We start from the raw sequence: 15,198 nt of genomic DNA on the forward strand, positions 1-15,198 counted from the left end.
CCCTTATTAATTCACTTAAGTCCTTTTTTTTCCTCGGCTTATTCAATTTATTCTCTCGTAATCTTTTTTTGTAAATACTTCTTGTAATTTCATTTTCTCAAATAAATCATATTTTTAATGGATATAACTGATATATATATATAAATGCTGTAAATTTTTGAAATATAAATCATAATTGGTGATGAGTTATGTTTCCACGGGTGTCCACTAATGGAATGATAACATTATCACATTTGTAACTTAAATCTTTATATGAAACACACAAATTTGTAGTGTTGTTTTAAGTTAAGAAGAATTTAGGGCAGTGATAGCCTAGTGGTAATTTCTTGGGGTTTGATGTGTATTCATATCAGTTATAGGTTCGATTCTTCCTATGAACTAAATTATTATCACTTGACCAGTCTGAGCTTAAGTTTCGGTCCAAGTGGCTTATATGATAGATTATAACAGATGATCGGTTCACCTCATAGCATTAGTCGGAAGGTACTCCAAACTCAGGTCATACAATGTATTAGTCAGTCTACTATGTAGCACTAAGTGTGTTCCTTCTGAGGTTGATCGGATCAGCCGATAAGGTTTATATAAAAAAAAAGAATTTAGCAGGTTTATAAAGTAAAGTTGAAAGTATATACCACTAACATACTTTTTAAAATTTTAAACGGTCAATGCATGCAATAGAGATGGACACTAAAAATGCAATGCGTTAAAAATAGGACAATCTCGAAAAGTGATTTTGTTAATATGTTGGTCATATCTTTGTAAAAAATAATGTGAAGAGAAATCCTAAATGAATGACTTGTGATTTTGCTAGTGATTTAAACAAAATATTATGTCATATTACAAGTATTCTGACAATTAGGTAAGCATCATTTATAGATGGTCATATATTTTAAACATTCACTATGAACATAGGGTAACATATCTTTTGGTGATAGTTATTTTATACTAGGGTTGGTGTCCGCGCTTCGCGCGGATTACATGTTTAATAAAAGTCAGCTCAATTAAAATTTGGAGTTTTGAAGTTTTTGAAAGGGAAAGCTAAGTTTTGTTTATTTTATAATGCGAAAATGTTGGAAGCGGTGATCAGTTTTTTTTTATAAAACAACAGTAAGTTTGAATTAAAGTATTAAATTAATATATCAATACTAATAATGTTTTAATTCAAAAATGAATTTATAAATTCAAAAAACCTCCAACAACGTATATGAATCAGTATGCAGCTAATATTACCGTTGTTTTAATTAAATTAATATCAGTATGAACATAAACCAATCCATGCATATGTAAAATGCATGCTGATCAAACAACTTTAATAAGTTAGAAATGAAAACCAAACAACTTTAATATGATAATGCGGATCATTCTTAAACTTCATAACAAAGCTATGAATAAAAACCAAATAACTCAAATAAGAAAACCAAACCATAACGTGTCTCCAATCCTAAATTCTCTTAGCAAGAAGCAAAAACAAAATGATTAAAGAGAGATAAGTAGACTGTTTTTAGAGAATCATCCTGACTGGACAGTCTGTACCAGCCACTGATAGAGTGACCATTCTGCATGTGATCTAGCCACTACGCTTGGTACGCTTTGCTTTCTTCTGGTCGTCAATAGCTGAAGCACCACCACCACTACTCTCAGCCAACTCTGTGTTCTCCACTTTAGTTCCTGGTGGCGTCTTGAGTGGGAGATTCTTTGGTGGTAACTCTGCTGGTGAGACTATCTTGGTAGCGGTCAAGGACAGTCGGGTAGAAGTGAAGTTGTAGTGAGCCACCTTGATCCTGAATTTCTTTGTCTGGCCTATTGTATCAATGAAACACTGTGGCAGTGGAACTTCAAGCTCAACCGCATCTCCACCATTTTCCTAATATAACAGAATACATTTATCAACTTGGTAGACTCTATGATTAAAATAAGTGTCAAGATTATGGAAATTATCATTTATCATCAGAACAACAATTACCTGAACATAAGCATCAATCAACTCTGTTGCTTTCCTGCCTGTGGGATCTTTCCCAGCATCTCCGAGAATGATGAACGTGCACTGCTCATCATTATCATAGACAGACATCTCCACCCGATAGCTGGTTAAAAACCAAATGATTAGTATATACATTGTCGCTTGAAAACATATTTGAGAGGAGAAACTTACTTGGCTACTGCAGTAGCATTTTCATTCCCGTATTTTGGACAAAGCAATGTTGTCGGCCCACGGTTTAACTTGGTCTGGCAATTCTTGCAAGCAATGTAATACCACTCAGTGCCAAGCTTGAAATCATCAATTGTGGCAATGCAGTCAAAGTAGGCAACCTGAAATCACATCCTAAGCGTTGTCAGCAACTACATTGAGAAAAGTGTTTGATTGTAATAACAGAATGGGATTACCTGAGCAGGCTGACGCTTGAGGAAGGCGGAAATCTCACCTATTGTGAGAGTCTCAGCTTTGACCACCTCAACAGGGTTCACCAAAGAAGTTACAGAAGGGTTCGTGGTCAACCTTGCAAAGAATTTTAAATCAGGCGATCATCAAAGGTGTTAAACACATAATAGTCTAAGCTATAGATTGTTTCTAAAAAAATAAAATACTAACCATGCCAAGTATTCATTGGTGGGGTCAACCTCTTCATCCAAAAACACTCTTGAAGAGGACATTGAACTTAGGCACAATTTCCCTGTCAATATAGAAACATTTAGTGGTAGGTTTATCTAACTGAGTGTGAGTGATGAGGAATTCTTATATTGAGTGTAAGAGATTACCACCGAGCTTCTTAGGATTGACCGTTGTGACCAATAGAACAGTTGGAGTGGCTGCACTTGCGTCAAACTTGAGGCGGAAACTTTCAGCGGCCTCGTCCCATAGATAGACGTTCATCACTGGACCGCTGCAGTTAACAAAGAGTAGATGTTTAATTTAAGTAAGAATCATAAATTAGAAAATGATATTTCTGTATTAGTCGAACTACAACAGCTTACTCTTTAAGCTGCAAATGGACCATCACTTTCCGAGAAGCTGAGTCATCATTGGTGCACAAAATCGGACGCTGATGGAGAGCCTGGCCATCAACCAGCTTAAGGTGGCCAACAACATCTACAACAGACAATTACACGCAATACAAAGTTAACCGATTGGAATGGTTAAACATGATAAGAAAATATTTAAACCGTACCGTGAAGATCCCCTCTGAGATCGCAGTTGGCTTCAAATTCTGAAAAGGAACGGACCCTGAAGCGCTCTGTCAAAATGCCTTCAATGTCTTCTTCATCCTTTGACAGGGCAGAAGCGTGTGAGATGCAAATTACCAGCCTCTGATCAGCAACATGGTACATACCCTACAGAACCCCTGAGCTGTTGGATGCATAGAAGTTTGTCAGTGTGTAGATGCTCCCACGCTGGAGCTCTTTCTCATACTGGTTGCGACGGTTCTGACCGATGAACCCCTGAGCCAAAGTACCCTACAGAACAGAGATACAATATCGAGTCAGTTGAAAGCGTTCAACTAAAATTATAAGCGTTCAAATATTGATCCGATCTCTATCAAAGCACTCTCAAGTGAATAATGAAAGAGAAAAACCAATCAAAGATAAGCTAATATATAATAAAAGATAAGCTAAACCAAGTGTTTTTTCAGAGTGGTTAAAATTATTAAGCGTTTAAAGCAATAGAAACAAATCTCTCTAATCAATCGAAGATACGCTAATATAATTCAAACGAATCAATCAATTTTTTTTTCTCGAAAAGAGGCCAAGGAAAACCAATGAAAGAGACGGTAATATAATTCAAACGAATCAATCAAGTTTTTATTTTAATCAATCAAGTTTTTTATGAATCAATCAAGTTTTTTATGAATCAATCAAGTTTTTATTTTAATCAATCAAATTTTTGTTTTCCAACATACGCTAACATCTCAACCTAATGTTCGATAATATAATGAAAAATGAAGACATACCTCCGCATCGATCATAAGCATCTCGATCCCAAGAAGGATCCCTGGTCCTCCTTTGACATTCTTGCGAGCTTCCCAGAAATGAAGAAGCCTAAACTTCAAGGTGGAATCGTCTGGCCCTGGTGAAACATGTCGGAAGAAGAGAGGAGGAGAAGCTTTGCCGGTGCGGATCGCAGTCGTTTTTGCCGTTTTCGCCATGATGAGGGTATGTATTTTACGATCTGAGGTACGGGTATGGATTTTACGATCTGAGGTAAGGGTATAAATAGGGATCTAGATAGCATCAAGACGGAAAGGGGATGTGGAAGGTCTGTAGGGATCTTGAATGGAGGATTTATGAGAGTACATTGAAGTACCAGAACTCTCATCGGACGCGTTATGGGGGATGAGTTGGGGGAGAGGAAGAGAATCGAGAAAGAGATCGAGACGGCGCTTAGGGTTAGGGATGATGATTTCAGAGAAAGGGGCGATATAACCCGAACCGTAAGAGCGTCTCTGGATTGGTCTGGGAGTTGGGTTTAATGGGCTGTGACAAAATCCGTATCAAGAGAGGCTGCGAGATGAGGCTATGGACTGGGCCGCGAAGATTTCGTTTTTTTTAATTGCAAGCCCACTTCGTGATGACCTGGCATATTGGTTGGTCCTGAATATTTGTGCACATGTGGATATGCTTAGGAATCAAGAATTTAGCTCCTTTTATATAGTAGGATAGTTAATTTTTCTTCATAGACATTAAAAATTGGATTTTCACCTTGTACTAAATTAAAAGAGACACAATATTAGACGGACCTGTAAATATTCTTTACAGTATTGTGATATTATCATTTATTAATATATGTTAACAGAATCATTCAAACATAGTACAATGCTGTTGAATAATTAATTTGAAACCAATTATAAAAAAACATGTCATTGGATTTTTAAGATTTGGTAGGCCATGTTTAGAATAAAGTTTATTGTGGTTTAATCAAAGATTATTGTACATTTGATCTTTATTGTCTTTCATTTATATCAAAATGATTCGGGGATAAAGAATGTTAAAACTCAAAATATTTGTTTTTAATCACTTTTGTAAATACTGGTTTATCTTTTAAAAAAATTATAATCAAAAACTCAGCAGCATAAAAATAATTACAATAATTATTAATTCAATAACAAGAAATTAGATTATAAGTAATTTCGAAAAAAAAAACTAAACCTTTGAATCATTGTTGACTGTTGATATGTTATATATCTTATATATAGTCACTGATGTTAAAGAGAGGTCTAAGATAATATGATCAAGTTAAACCTGCTTAAAAACTCTACATAGATATATATATATAGTTGAGAATTTTTTTTTTTTTTAACACTGAAATTCTGAGAACAAAGTTTGAGGGGCCTCAACTGAGGGAACCCTCCTACAACAGAAGTCTTGAGAAAGCCTCTAAAAAGAGAAATAAAGAGAAGAACAAATGCCAATAGGCACCATAATAGAAAAGAACATTAGAGCTATGATGTGAAGCAAAGATGTAGTGAGCAAGCTCACGGGGCCGCTTCAGTAGATAAGCTACGAGAGAGCCATGCTGGACCTTTTGCAGCAACGTACGACTGGTATCGTTGACCTGTTGTGACTGATGTAGCAATGGCTACTGCAACAGAGTTACACTGTAGAGCCGTATGGTTTAGACTCCATCCCTCGATAGCCTCTAATTTGAAACTAATTGTAGGTGCTGGAGGTAGGGAAAGTGAAAGGGGGCCATCATAATGTTTCTCGTCTCGATTTCTGAGGCCTCGAAGAGGACGTTGTGCTTGTGGGGATTGCCCATACTCTCCACAGCCCACAATATTGCGTAAAGATTGGCTTCCTCTTTTGAATGGATGTAAGAGTAAGCTCTTCTACTATGAAGTATGGGGATTCCATTAGAATCTCTAAGTATCCAAGATACCTCACACAGGCGATCATCACAGATCCAAGATAAACCCACGTTGCATTTAACAAACCCCTCAGGTTGTTTGCGCCATCTTTTGGTTGCTAGTGAATGATCTGATTCTGAATATGGGGCCTGAGCTTGTATCCATAAGTCGGCATCCTCATAGGCTTGGCCAACGATATGATGGGGATGAACCTGATGGTTGTTGAAGATGAGAGAGTTCCGTGCCTTCCAAATTTACCATAGAAGCCATGGAAAAACCTTACGGATGCGATCATCAGCTGTATGGTTCTTAGACACAGATAAGAGATGGAAGATGTTCAGGAACATTGAAGTTCGAGAAAAACCACGCTGAGGCAATGGAATGTTCGCCAGATCCCATACTTGTCGTGCCTTGTCACATGTGAACAGAGCATAACAAATAGTTTCACTAGCCTGACCACACAAAGCGCATGTGGAGTCCCCGAGGATGCCTCGAGACTGCAACCGTTCTTTGACAGCAAGGACGCCTGATAGAGATCTCCATAAAAAATGTTTAAGTTTCGGTGGAGCCTTTATCTTCCATAAGTCTCCCCATAACTTCTTTTCGAGTGGAGGGAGAGACCCATTACTAGGGTGATTCATCGCTAATATGGCTTCAGTCATTATGTAGCCACTTTGTGTAGAGTAAGACCCATGTTCTGTAAATCCCCAACAGTACGAGTCCTCCTGAGTAATCTTTGGCTTAATACGAAGAATTTAAGCAGCGTCGTCATCTGTGAAAGATTGCATGACTAGGTTCTGGTTCCATCTATCAGAGCCAGCCACGAGCAAATCTGCAACTGTTAGGGTAAGGTCTTCGACACTGTCAGCACGATACATAGGTGGACGTGGAACTGTGTCTATGATCCAATTCTCCGCCCAGACATTTGTCTGTGTACCATTACCAATGCTGCGATAGAGGCCCTGTTTCAGTAGTTCCTTGCCATGGAGGATACTGCGCCATGCAAAAGAAGGACATGAACCATTGCTACATTCAAGGAAAGATGTACGAGCAACGTATCTCCCCTTTAGAACCTTAGCTACAAGAGAATTTGGCTGACTCCAGATCCTCCACGCTTGCTTACAAAGCAAAGCCTGATTAAAACATCGAATGTCATGGAATCCCATGCCACCAATGTCTTTAGGTTTACACAATTTTTTCCACGCAACCCATGGAATTTTGCGTTTCTTATCTCCACTGCTCCACCAGAATTCGACGATGACACTGGTTAGCTTAGCACACAAATCTTTTGGGAGAAGGAAAACAGACATTGCGTATATGGGAAGTGCTAGCGCAACTGACTTGATAATCACTTCTTTGGCACCCATCGAGAGAGTTTTAGAGTACCATCCTTGCAATCTTCCTTCGAGCTTTTCTTAATGAAGTTTAACAGCTCTCGCTTAGAGCCTTTGAAGACTTTAGGAAGGCCCAATTATGTACCCTCACCACCTTCTCTTTGGATACCTAGCGTATCTTTGATCCCTTCTTTTAACTCATTAGGAACTCTATCCCCAAAGATGATAGAGGACTTCAAAAAGTTGATCTCTTGGCCAGATGCTGAGCCATATATCTACATGCATCGCTTGATTTCTTTACTCTCCGGCAAGTCAGCTCTACACATGAGCAAGCTATCATCAGCAAACAACAGGTGGTGAACCGCTGGTGATCTCTCGGTGAGCTTAATTTCATGTAGGTGTCCCTGACTTTCAGCGCGGTTAAGGATACCAACCAGGGCTTCCGCGCAGAGGATGAAGAGGAAAGGGGAGAGTGGATCACCCTGTCTTATTCCCCTTTCAGGCTTGATAAACCCATGGGAGCGACCATTGAGAAGAACCGCAAAGGTGACTGAGTTGATGCAGGACATTAACCACCTAACCCATATTCTTCCAAAACCCATCTTCTCGAGGAGAGTTTCCACAAAGTTCCACTCCACTCTATCATAGGCTCTAGAACATATCGGTCTTAATAGCCATGAAATTCTCGCTCACTTTCTGGTTTGTCCGAAGACCATGCACCAGCTCATGCGCTATGATAATGTTATCAGTGATCAATCTCCCAGCAACAAAAGCTCCCTGAGTCTCAGAAACCAGATCAGGCAACACCACTTTTAAACGATCACACAAAATCCTTGAGATGATCTTATACTGAACATAACATAGACTAATGGGTCTCATGTCTTTCATCTCCGAAGGGTTTAGTGTTTTTGGCAACAAGCTGAGTGTGGTTCCATCCTTCAGGCATAACCGAAGTCTGGAAGAAGCTCTGAACATCCTTTATCACTTTAGGACCCACAATGTGCCAGTACTTTTGGTAAAAGAGACCAGTCAAGCCATCTTCACCGGGTGCACTGCTCCCTTTCACACCAAAAGCTGCAACTCTGATCTCATCAGTAGATATAGGATTCGTCAACATCTCATTCATACTTGGTGTTACTTTGGCTTGAAAACCTTCAAAAAGAGGTTCCATATCCGAGGGATTAGAGCTCATGAATAAATCCCTATAGAATTCCACTGCAATGTTACCCTTGGAACCTTCTGAATAGTTTTCATTCCCAAGGATGTCCTTCAGTATTAACACCTTGTTTCGCATCCGTTTCCCTCTCACCACATTGTGGAAATAAGCTGTGTTTAAGTCACCATCTTTGAGCCATTCAACTCTGCTTCTTTGCTTCCAGAAGCTCTCTTCCTCATTGAGTGCTACCGCCAAATCATACTTCATTTTCCGCATGTGGTTGTAGTTCAGGAACTGTTTTGCAATTTCTGCTTCCATAGACTGCTTAAGTCTCTCAATTCTAGTTTTAGATTCAGATGTTCTGCCCGTTTGAGCTTTGATAGCTCAGTTCTGCACCTTGCGATCCTGTCAAGTAGGCTTGGATCATCGTAGGGACCATTCCCGAGCCAAGCTTTAGCTATAGCTTCCTCAACACCCCTCTTCCCAATCAACCTCTTATCAAAGAAAAACCGGCCTCTATTCTTTTCTTCAATTTCCAGAGCAAACTCTAAACGGATTGGTCTATGGTCAGAGGCTCTCATGTCCATATACTCTGTTTTAGAGCGAGGAAATAAGCAAAACCAAGCATCGTTCCCGAAGCTCCTGTCGAGACAACATTGCACCCATACTTGATCTCTCTTCCCAGCCCAGGATAGTAGGTTCCCATGGCTGATATGTTCCTTGATCTTACATGCTTCAGCCATATTACGGAAGTCCCAAAAAGTCGACTCAGACCTTACAGTTCCTCCAAGCTTTTCACCATTGTGCATCAATTCATTGAAATCTCCGATAAGGCACCAAGCTGCATCGCGCTGAATACCAATGCTTATCAACTTGTCCCAAACCAGATTTCTTCTACCAGTAACCAGATCTCCATAAACGCATGTAAGGAAAAATTTCATAGATCCAAGTGTGATTTTCAAATCAATGATCCTATTATCACACGACATGACCTCCACCACATAACTACTCTTCCACATTACAGCTAATCCCCCACTCAAACCAATAGGATCAACCGTAACACACTCATCATAACCCAAACTTGTCTTCAAATGCTCTACGTAACTTTTTTTTTGCTTAGTCTCCATAAGAAACAAATGGTCAGGAAAATACACCCGGCGCATCTCTCCCAACCGTTGAACTGTATCGGAGCTTCCTGCTCCTTGACAGTTCCAGCTCAGAACGCTCATTGGGATGGCGGCAGCGGCTTCAAATCAGAAGCCACCGTACTGTTCTGGGTTTTGGTAGATTTGTCTGCAGATGAATTCGTAGGGTTTTCTGCCTTCCTTTTCCCTGTCGAGTCGGAGGAGAGAGATGTTGCAGTATTCTCCACCGGGAGACTGTTCAGTTTCGTATTAGCCATGGTTCTTCTTACCCAAGCAGGAGGACGTTTCCTGTCCCTCTTTTTCGATCGCAAAGCTCCGGTAGAGACAGACGGGAGAGAGGAACCCTGTCTGAAAACCGTTGAGCCTTGGACCTTAGTTAGAGGAGTTATTCTGCTCAACAGAGTTCTTTGATTCATAACCAGTAGCGATTTGAGGTTCCGGGAGAGAGGAGGCTGGGGCCTTACCCAATCTTGAGTGAACCGAAGAACCAATCTCTTGCACATTGTAGTTGAAAACATAGCCCTTGTTCTTGTTTATATCATGAGTGATTCTCAACATGACATCCTAAACCTTTGGGGTTGCCTCAATAGATTGTCTGACACGTGCAATTCTTGCCCTTCGTTCTGTGTCATCAGAGTGTGTTACATATTGGATAGCCATACGTTGATCCTCCTCCGACAGTTCCAGGAACAAAGGGGGAAACCCCGGGGGGCTTCCGCCGGAGTAACACCAATCTGTGGTGCAGCGGTACCTTCAGAGGTACACTACAAGAAAACAGCGGTATTCTGACGGACATTCCGACGGAAAATGAAATCCTCGGAATATACCGAGGAATTTTCGAGGAAATTCCGAGGAAACACAAAATTGGGTTTCCTCGGAATTTCCTCGGAATATACCGACGGAATTCCGAGGAAACTACAGTCCGTCGGAATATTCCGAGGAAATTCCGAGGAAAACTGTGTTCCTCGGAAAAAACCGATGAATTCCGAGGAAATATTATAGCCGTTGGAGAGCCGTTGGGGGATTTTACAAAATTCCGAGGAAATTCCGACGAACTAGTTTTGTCCGTCGGAATTCCGTCGGAATTTCCTCGGTATGTCGGCAGGATTTAAACTATAAATACAAGCACTCCTCTTCCTCTTCCTCTTCATTCACTTCATATCTTCATCCTCCCTCTTACTCTATTTACACACGAATTTGATTCATAAAAAATATGTCTTCTTCAAATTATTTTCGTTCTTGGATCGATCGACCTCATTTGGATCCGAACACGAGATTGCTTACGGAAGAATACCAACGAGGTATAACTGAATTCATGGGGTTAGTTCACCGACAACCGGAAGCAAAAACAGGTATGTTAAGATGTCCTTGCTCTAATTGTAAAAATAGAAAGGTTATTAAAGAGTGGGATGTTTGGACTCATCTATATTTGAGTGGGTTTACACGAAGTTACAAAATTTGGTATCATCATGGGGAAACTGATTATGAACATGGTAGTACTAGTGAACCTCAGCCAGCGGTTAGATTAGAAGAACCAATTAGAACGGATGTAGATTATGGTGTAGGTACTGAGCAGATGGTAAATGATCATTTTAGAGGGGAAGATTTACCCAATGCAGAAGCTAGGAGATTTTATGATATGTTGGATGCTGGAAAGCAACCATTGTACGAAGGTTGCAGAGATGGTCATTCAGCTTTATCATCTGCTACAAGATTGATGGGCATTAAAACAGATTATAATTTGGCTGAAGACTGTGTGGATGCGATTGCTGATTTTGTAAAAGGTATTCTACCCGAGGATAATGTAGCTCCTGGTTCATACTACGAGGTTCAGAAACTCGTAGCTGGTCTTGGTTTATCGTATCAGGTAATAGATGTATGCAGCGACAACTGCATGATTTATTGGAGGGCGGATGAACAGCGGGTTACATGCAAATTTTGTGGAAAGCCTCGTTATAAAGATACGAGTGGAAGAGTTCCAGTGCCATATAAAAGGATGTGGTATTTACCTTTGACGGAAAGGTTGCAGAGGTTGTATCTGTCTGAACGCACAGCGCAACCAATGAGATGGCATGCGGAGCACTCAACAGATGGTGAGATCAGACATCCTTCAGATGCAAAAGCGTGGAAGCATTTCCAATCAAAGTATCCCGACTTTGCGTATGAGAGAAGAAATGTCTACCTTGGATTATGTACTGATGGTTTCAGTCCGTTTGGCAAGAGTGGAAGACAGTATTCTCTATGGCCCGTCATTCTTACACCATACAACCTCCCCCCAAACTTGTGCTTGCGACGAGAGTTTTTGTTTCTCTCGATTCTCGTTCCCGGACCAGAGCATCCTAAGAGATCACTTGATGTGTTTCTTCAGCCACTAATATATGAGTTGCAACAACTATGGGCTCAAGGTGCTGAAACATACGATGTTTCGTGTAAAGAAAACTTTCAAATGCGGGCAGTACTAATGTGGACAATAAGTGATTTTCCAGCATATGGTATGTTGTCTGGATGGACAACGCATGGAAGGCTATCATGTCCATATTGTCAAGATAACACTGATGCTTTCCAACTAAAGCACGGAAGGAAAACGTGTTGGTTTGACTGTCACAGGAGATTCCTACCACCTGATCATCCATATCGTAGGAGTAGGAATTTGTTTACGAAGAACAAGAGGGTGTTTGACAGTCCACCTCCGGAAATTTGTGGGAAAGATTTGAAGATACAACTAAGAGATTTTGGTGCAGAAAGGACGCCAGAAGTCGGTGGACATGAGCGTTTTCCGGTAGATGCTGTTGGAGAACTACATAACTGGCACAAAAAAAGTATTTTCTGGGATCTGCCATACTGGGAGGATCATCTGCTAAGGCATAATTTAGATGTCATGCATATTGAGAAGAACTTTTTTGACAATCTCATGAACACGATCCTTAATGTTCAAGGTAAAACAAAGGATAATTTGAAGTCAAGACTGGATTTAGTCGATATATGTGCTCGTTCAGAACTTCATGTTGATGAGAATGGTAGGGCTCCTTTTCCCATATACCGACTTGATGCAGCGGGAAAAGATGCGTTCTTTGATTGGATTTCAAACGATGTGGAATTTCCAGACGGTTACGCATCAAATTTGCGTAACTGTATCGACAGAAAGGAAGGAAAGTTTACTGGCTTGAAAAGCCACGATTGCCATGTAATGATGCAGCGCCTCCTTCCGTTCGCCTTCAAGGAACTATTACCACGAAATGTTCATGAAGCAATTGCAGGGATAAGTGGTTTCTTCCGCGATTTATGCACGAGATCAGTGACTCTTGAAGGTATTGAAAATTTGAAGACTAACATAGCCGTGATTCAGTGCAACCTTGAGAAGATATTTCCTCCCTCATTTTTTGATGTTATGGAGCATCTTGTTATTCACCTGGCAAGAGAATTGGAACTTGGTGGTCCTGTGCAGTATAGATGGATGTATCTGTATGAGCGGTATATGTTCCATTTGAAGAAGATGGTGAAAAATTTAAGTAGGGTGGAAGGTTCTATAGTCGCACAGATGATCAATGAAGAAACTTCAAACTTTGCCGAGTACTACTTTCCAGCAGAAGTTCAGACCAAAAACAGAAGACCTGCTCGGCATGATGATAGAGGCGAACGGGCAACATATCATGTTACGGTTCCAGACATTTTCACAGACGTTGGACGACTTAGCGGAAAACCAAAGGACCGTCGACTTACTGAGCAGGAGCGCAGTCATTTGCAAACATATTTGCTCACCAACTGCGAAGACGTTCTTCAATATGAGAGGTAAATAAATGAGCTTACAAATTTTTATTTTAACAAGTTGAAATTTAAATCTTAATTAATTACATTATTGTCATCATATACAGGATTTTCATGGCAGAAAAGCGGTTCGAGTATAGATACGCCACAGAGGACGAACTAGAAGAAATGAAGCAGAGAGAATTTACTGGATGGATGTTTACTTATGTGAGTGCTTTAAACAAATTAAAATATATTTTATCACATATTTATACTAATTCACATTTATTGATATAATATATATATATATATGTGCTATTAATAGGTGTCTGCTGGTTTGGCCAGAGGTGAAACATTTGACGATTGGATACGTGAGATGGTCGTTGGACCAAACTTTGTTGTGAAGTCATATCCGAGATTTTGTACTCGAGGATATGCATTCACAACTCAGAAGAGGAGACGTTCGAGTACGACTTATGATGCTGGCGTTTGTTCTGCATCAGGAGATGATGTATACTACGGACACATACATGAGATTTTGGAAATCAAGTATTTGGGCATGGTTGGATTGCGCTGTACTGTTTTCTATTGTGATTGGCACGACAACACCCCAGATCGAGGTGTGAGAACAGATGCATTTGGTGTTACATCAGTAAATTCGAGGCGAAAGCTGCAATATTATGATCCTTTCATTCTTGCTTCCCAGGCCGATCAGGTAATTAAATGTTAATTATTCAGAATGATTCATCATCATGTGTATTAATTTATAATTTTTCTAAATGTTACAGGTTTGTTATATCAAGTACCCCCGGGTAAGGAACAGAGATGATCCATGGGTTACTGTTACAAGACTCAACCCGAGAGGCCGAGTTCAGGGAAGTTCTGAGCTGGAAGACCCACTACAACCAAGCACATCCGGCAACTGTAGTGCAGCAGAAGATTTAGCTGGAGTTGGCCTTGTAGTCGATTTAACCGACTTTGGAGAGGAAGCCGTCGTTCACGTAGAGGATGAACCAGTGATTGGAGAGTTTCACCAAGATCCAGATTCAGATTCATCTGGTGATGATGACTCGGAAACAGACTACCATTGAACTTATTTTTTTTTTTTTAAGAAATACCGAGGAAATTCCGAGGAACACTTGATATAACCTCTTTCCTCGGATAATAGTTATTTGGTTTATCTAGCAAGGCAAAGCTGAATACGAATTAAAAGCTACACAAAACACAACCAAATAAAACAAAGAAACCATGTAAAAGAAATACGAACTCATAATTAAGAAACCTAAAAAAAAACTCAGTTCAAAATTAACAGAAAATAAGACCATAAAACGTTAGAATAGAAAAGAAAATAAAATAGCCGGTGATAGCTCCTACTCCTCGTCTCCTGCTCCAGATGTTCCTGCATCGTTGGGTCTCTTGGACCTCTTTCTTACCCTGTGTGTACCACTCGAACCCGAACCAGAGCTGGATGGAGAGTTGTCCCGATGAACTACATCATCCTTTTGGCAACGACACGGCCTGATACGTGAAATGGCAGCCCAGATCTTGTGTAGCATGTCGTTGTTTGTCTTTATGCTCTGATCTCTCCAATGTTGTTGCTGGCGCGAAGTGGCGTTCGGTGGAAGCTCTTGCAGCTTGTACTGGCTGGAGTCTGATGGGAGTAGCTGATGGGGTTGTGAATCATCTGGAATGGCTTGTGCAGCCTCATCTTGTCCTTCTTCATCAACCACGCCCTTGCCTTTGGTCTGATATTTTGGCGTGAAGAAGGATGGCTTGTCTACTAGTGCGGTAGCAGGGGGTAGGAACTCAACTGCAGCCTCTGAAAGTAGAGCAGTCAGGCCGATCTGAGGCAGGTGGCAGTAGAGTGTTTTCTTCGCTCGGTCCTGGAATACGTAGACGTAAGGACCATCCCGATGGATCCTCGAGTGGGGACCAGCTATGAACTCCTTACTTACTAGAGAAATGACATCCAGGTAGTT

General features: G+C 40.5%; 1 protein-coding gene across 1 annotated transcript; it reads right to left on the reverse strand.

Moving 5' to 3' along the window:
* Nucleotides 1–1,567: 1,567 nt before the first annotated feature.
* LOC125581788 lies at nt 1,568–4,142 on the reverse strand. The gene is made up of 10 exons (XM_048747781.1): nt 3,948–4,142; nt 3,340–3,453; nt 3,168–3,264; nt 2,974–3,088; nt 2,758–2,882; nt 2,591–2,672; nt 2,386–2,497; nt 2,153–2,310; nt 1,964–2,084; nt 1,568–1,864 (listed from the first exon to the last, which is right to left on the reverse strand). The coding sequence occupies exons 1-10, from the start codon at nt 4,140–4,142 to the stop codon at nt 1,568–1,570; spliced, it is 1,416 nt and encodes a 471-aa protein (XP_048603738.1).
* Nucleotides 4,143–15,198: the final 11,056 nt, after the last annotated feature.

Source organism: Brassica napus, chromosome C2 (assembly GCF_020379485.1).
Source record: "Brassica napus cultivar Da-Ae chromosome C2, Da-Ae, whole genome shotgun sequence".
In the NCBI taxonomy this organism is placed as follows: Eukaryota; Viridiplantae; Streptophyta; class Magnoliopsida; order Brassicales; family Brassicaceae; genus Brassica; species Brassica napus.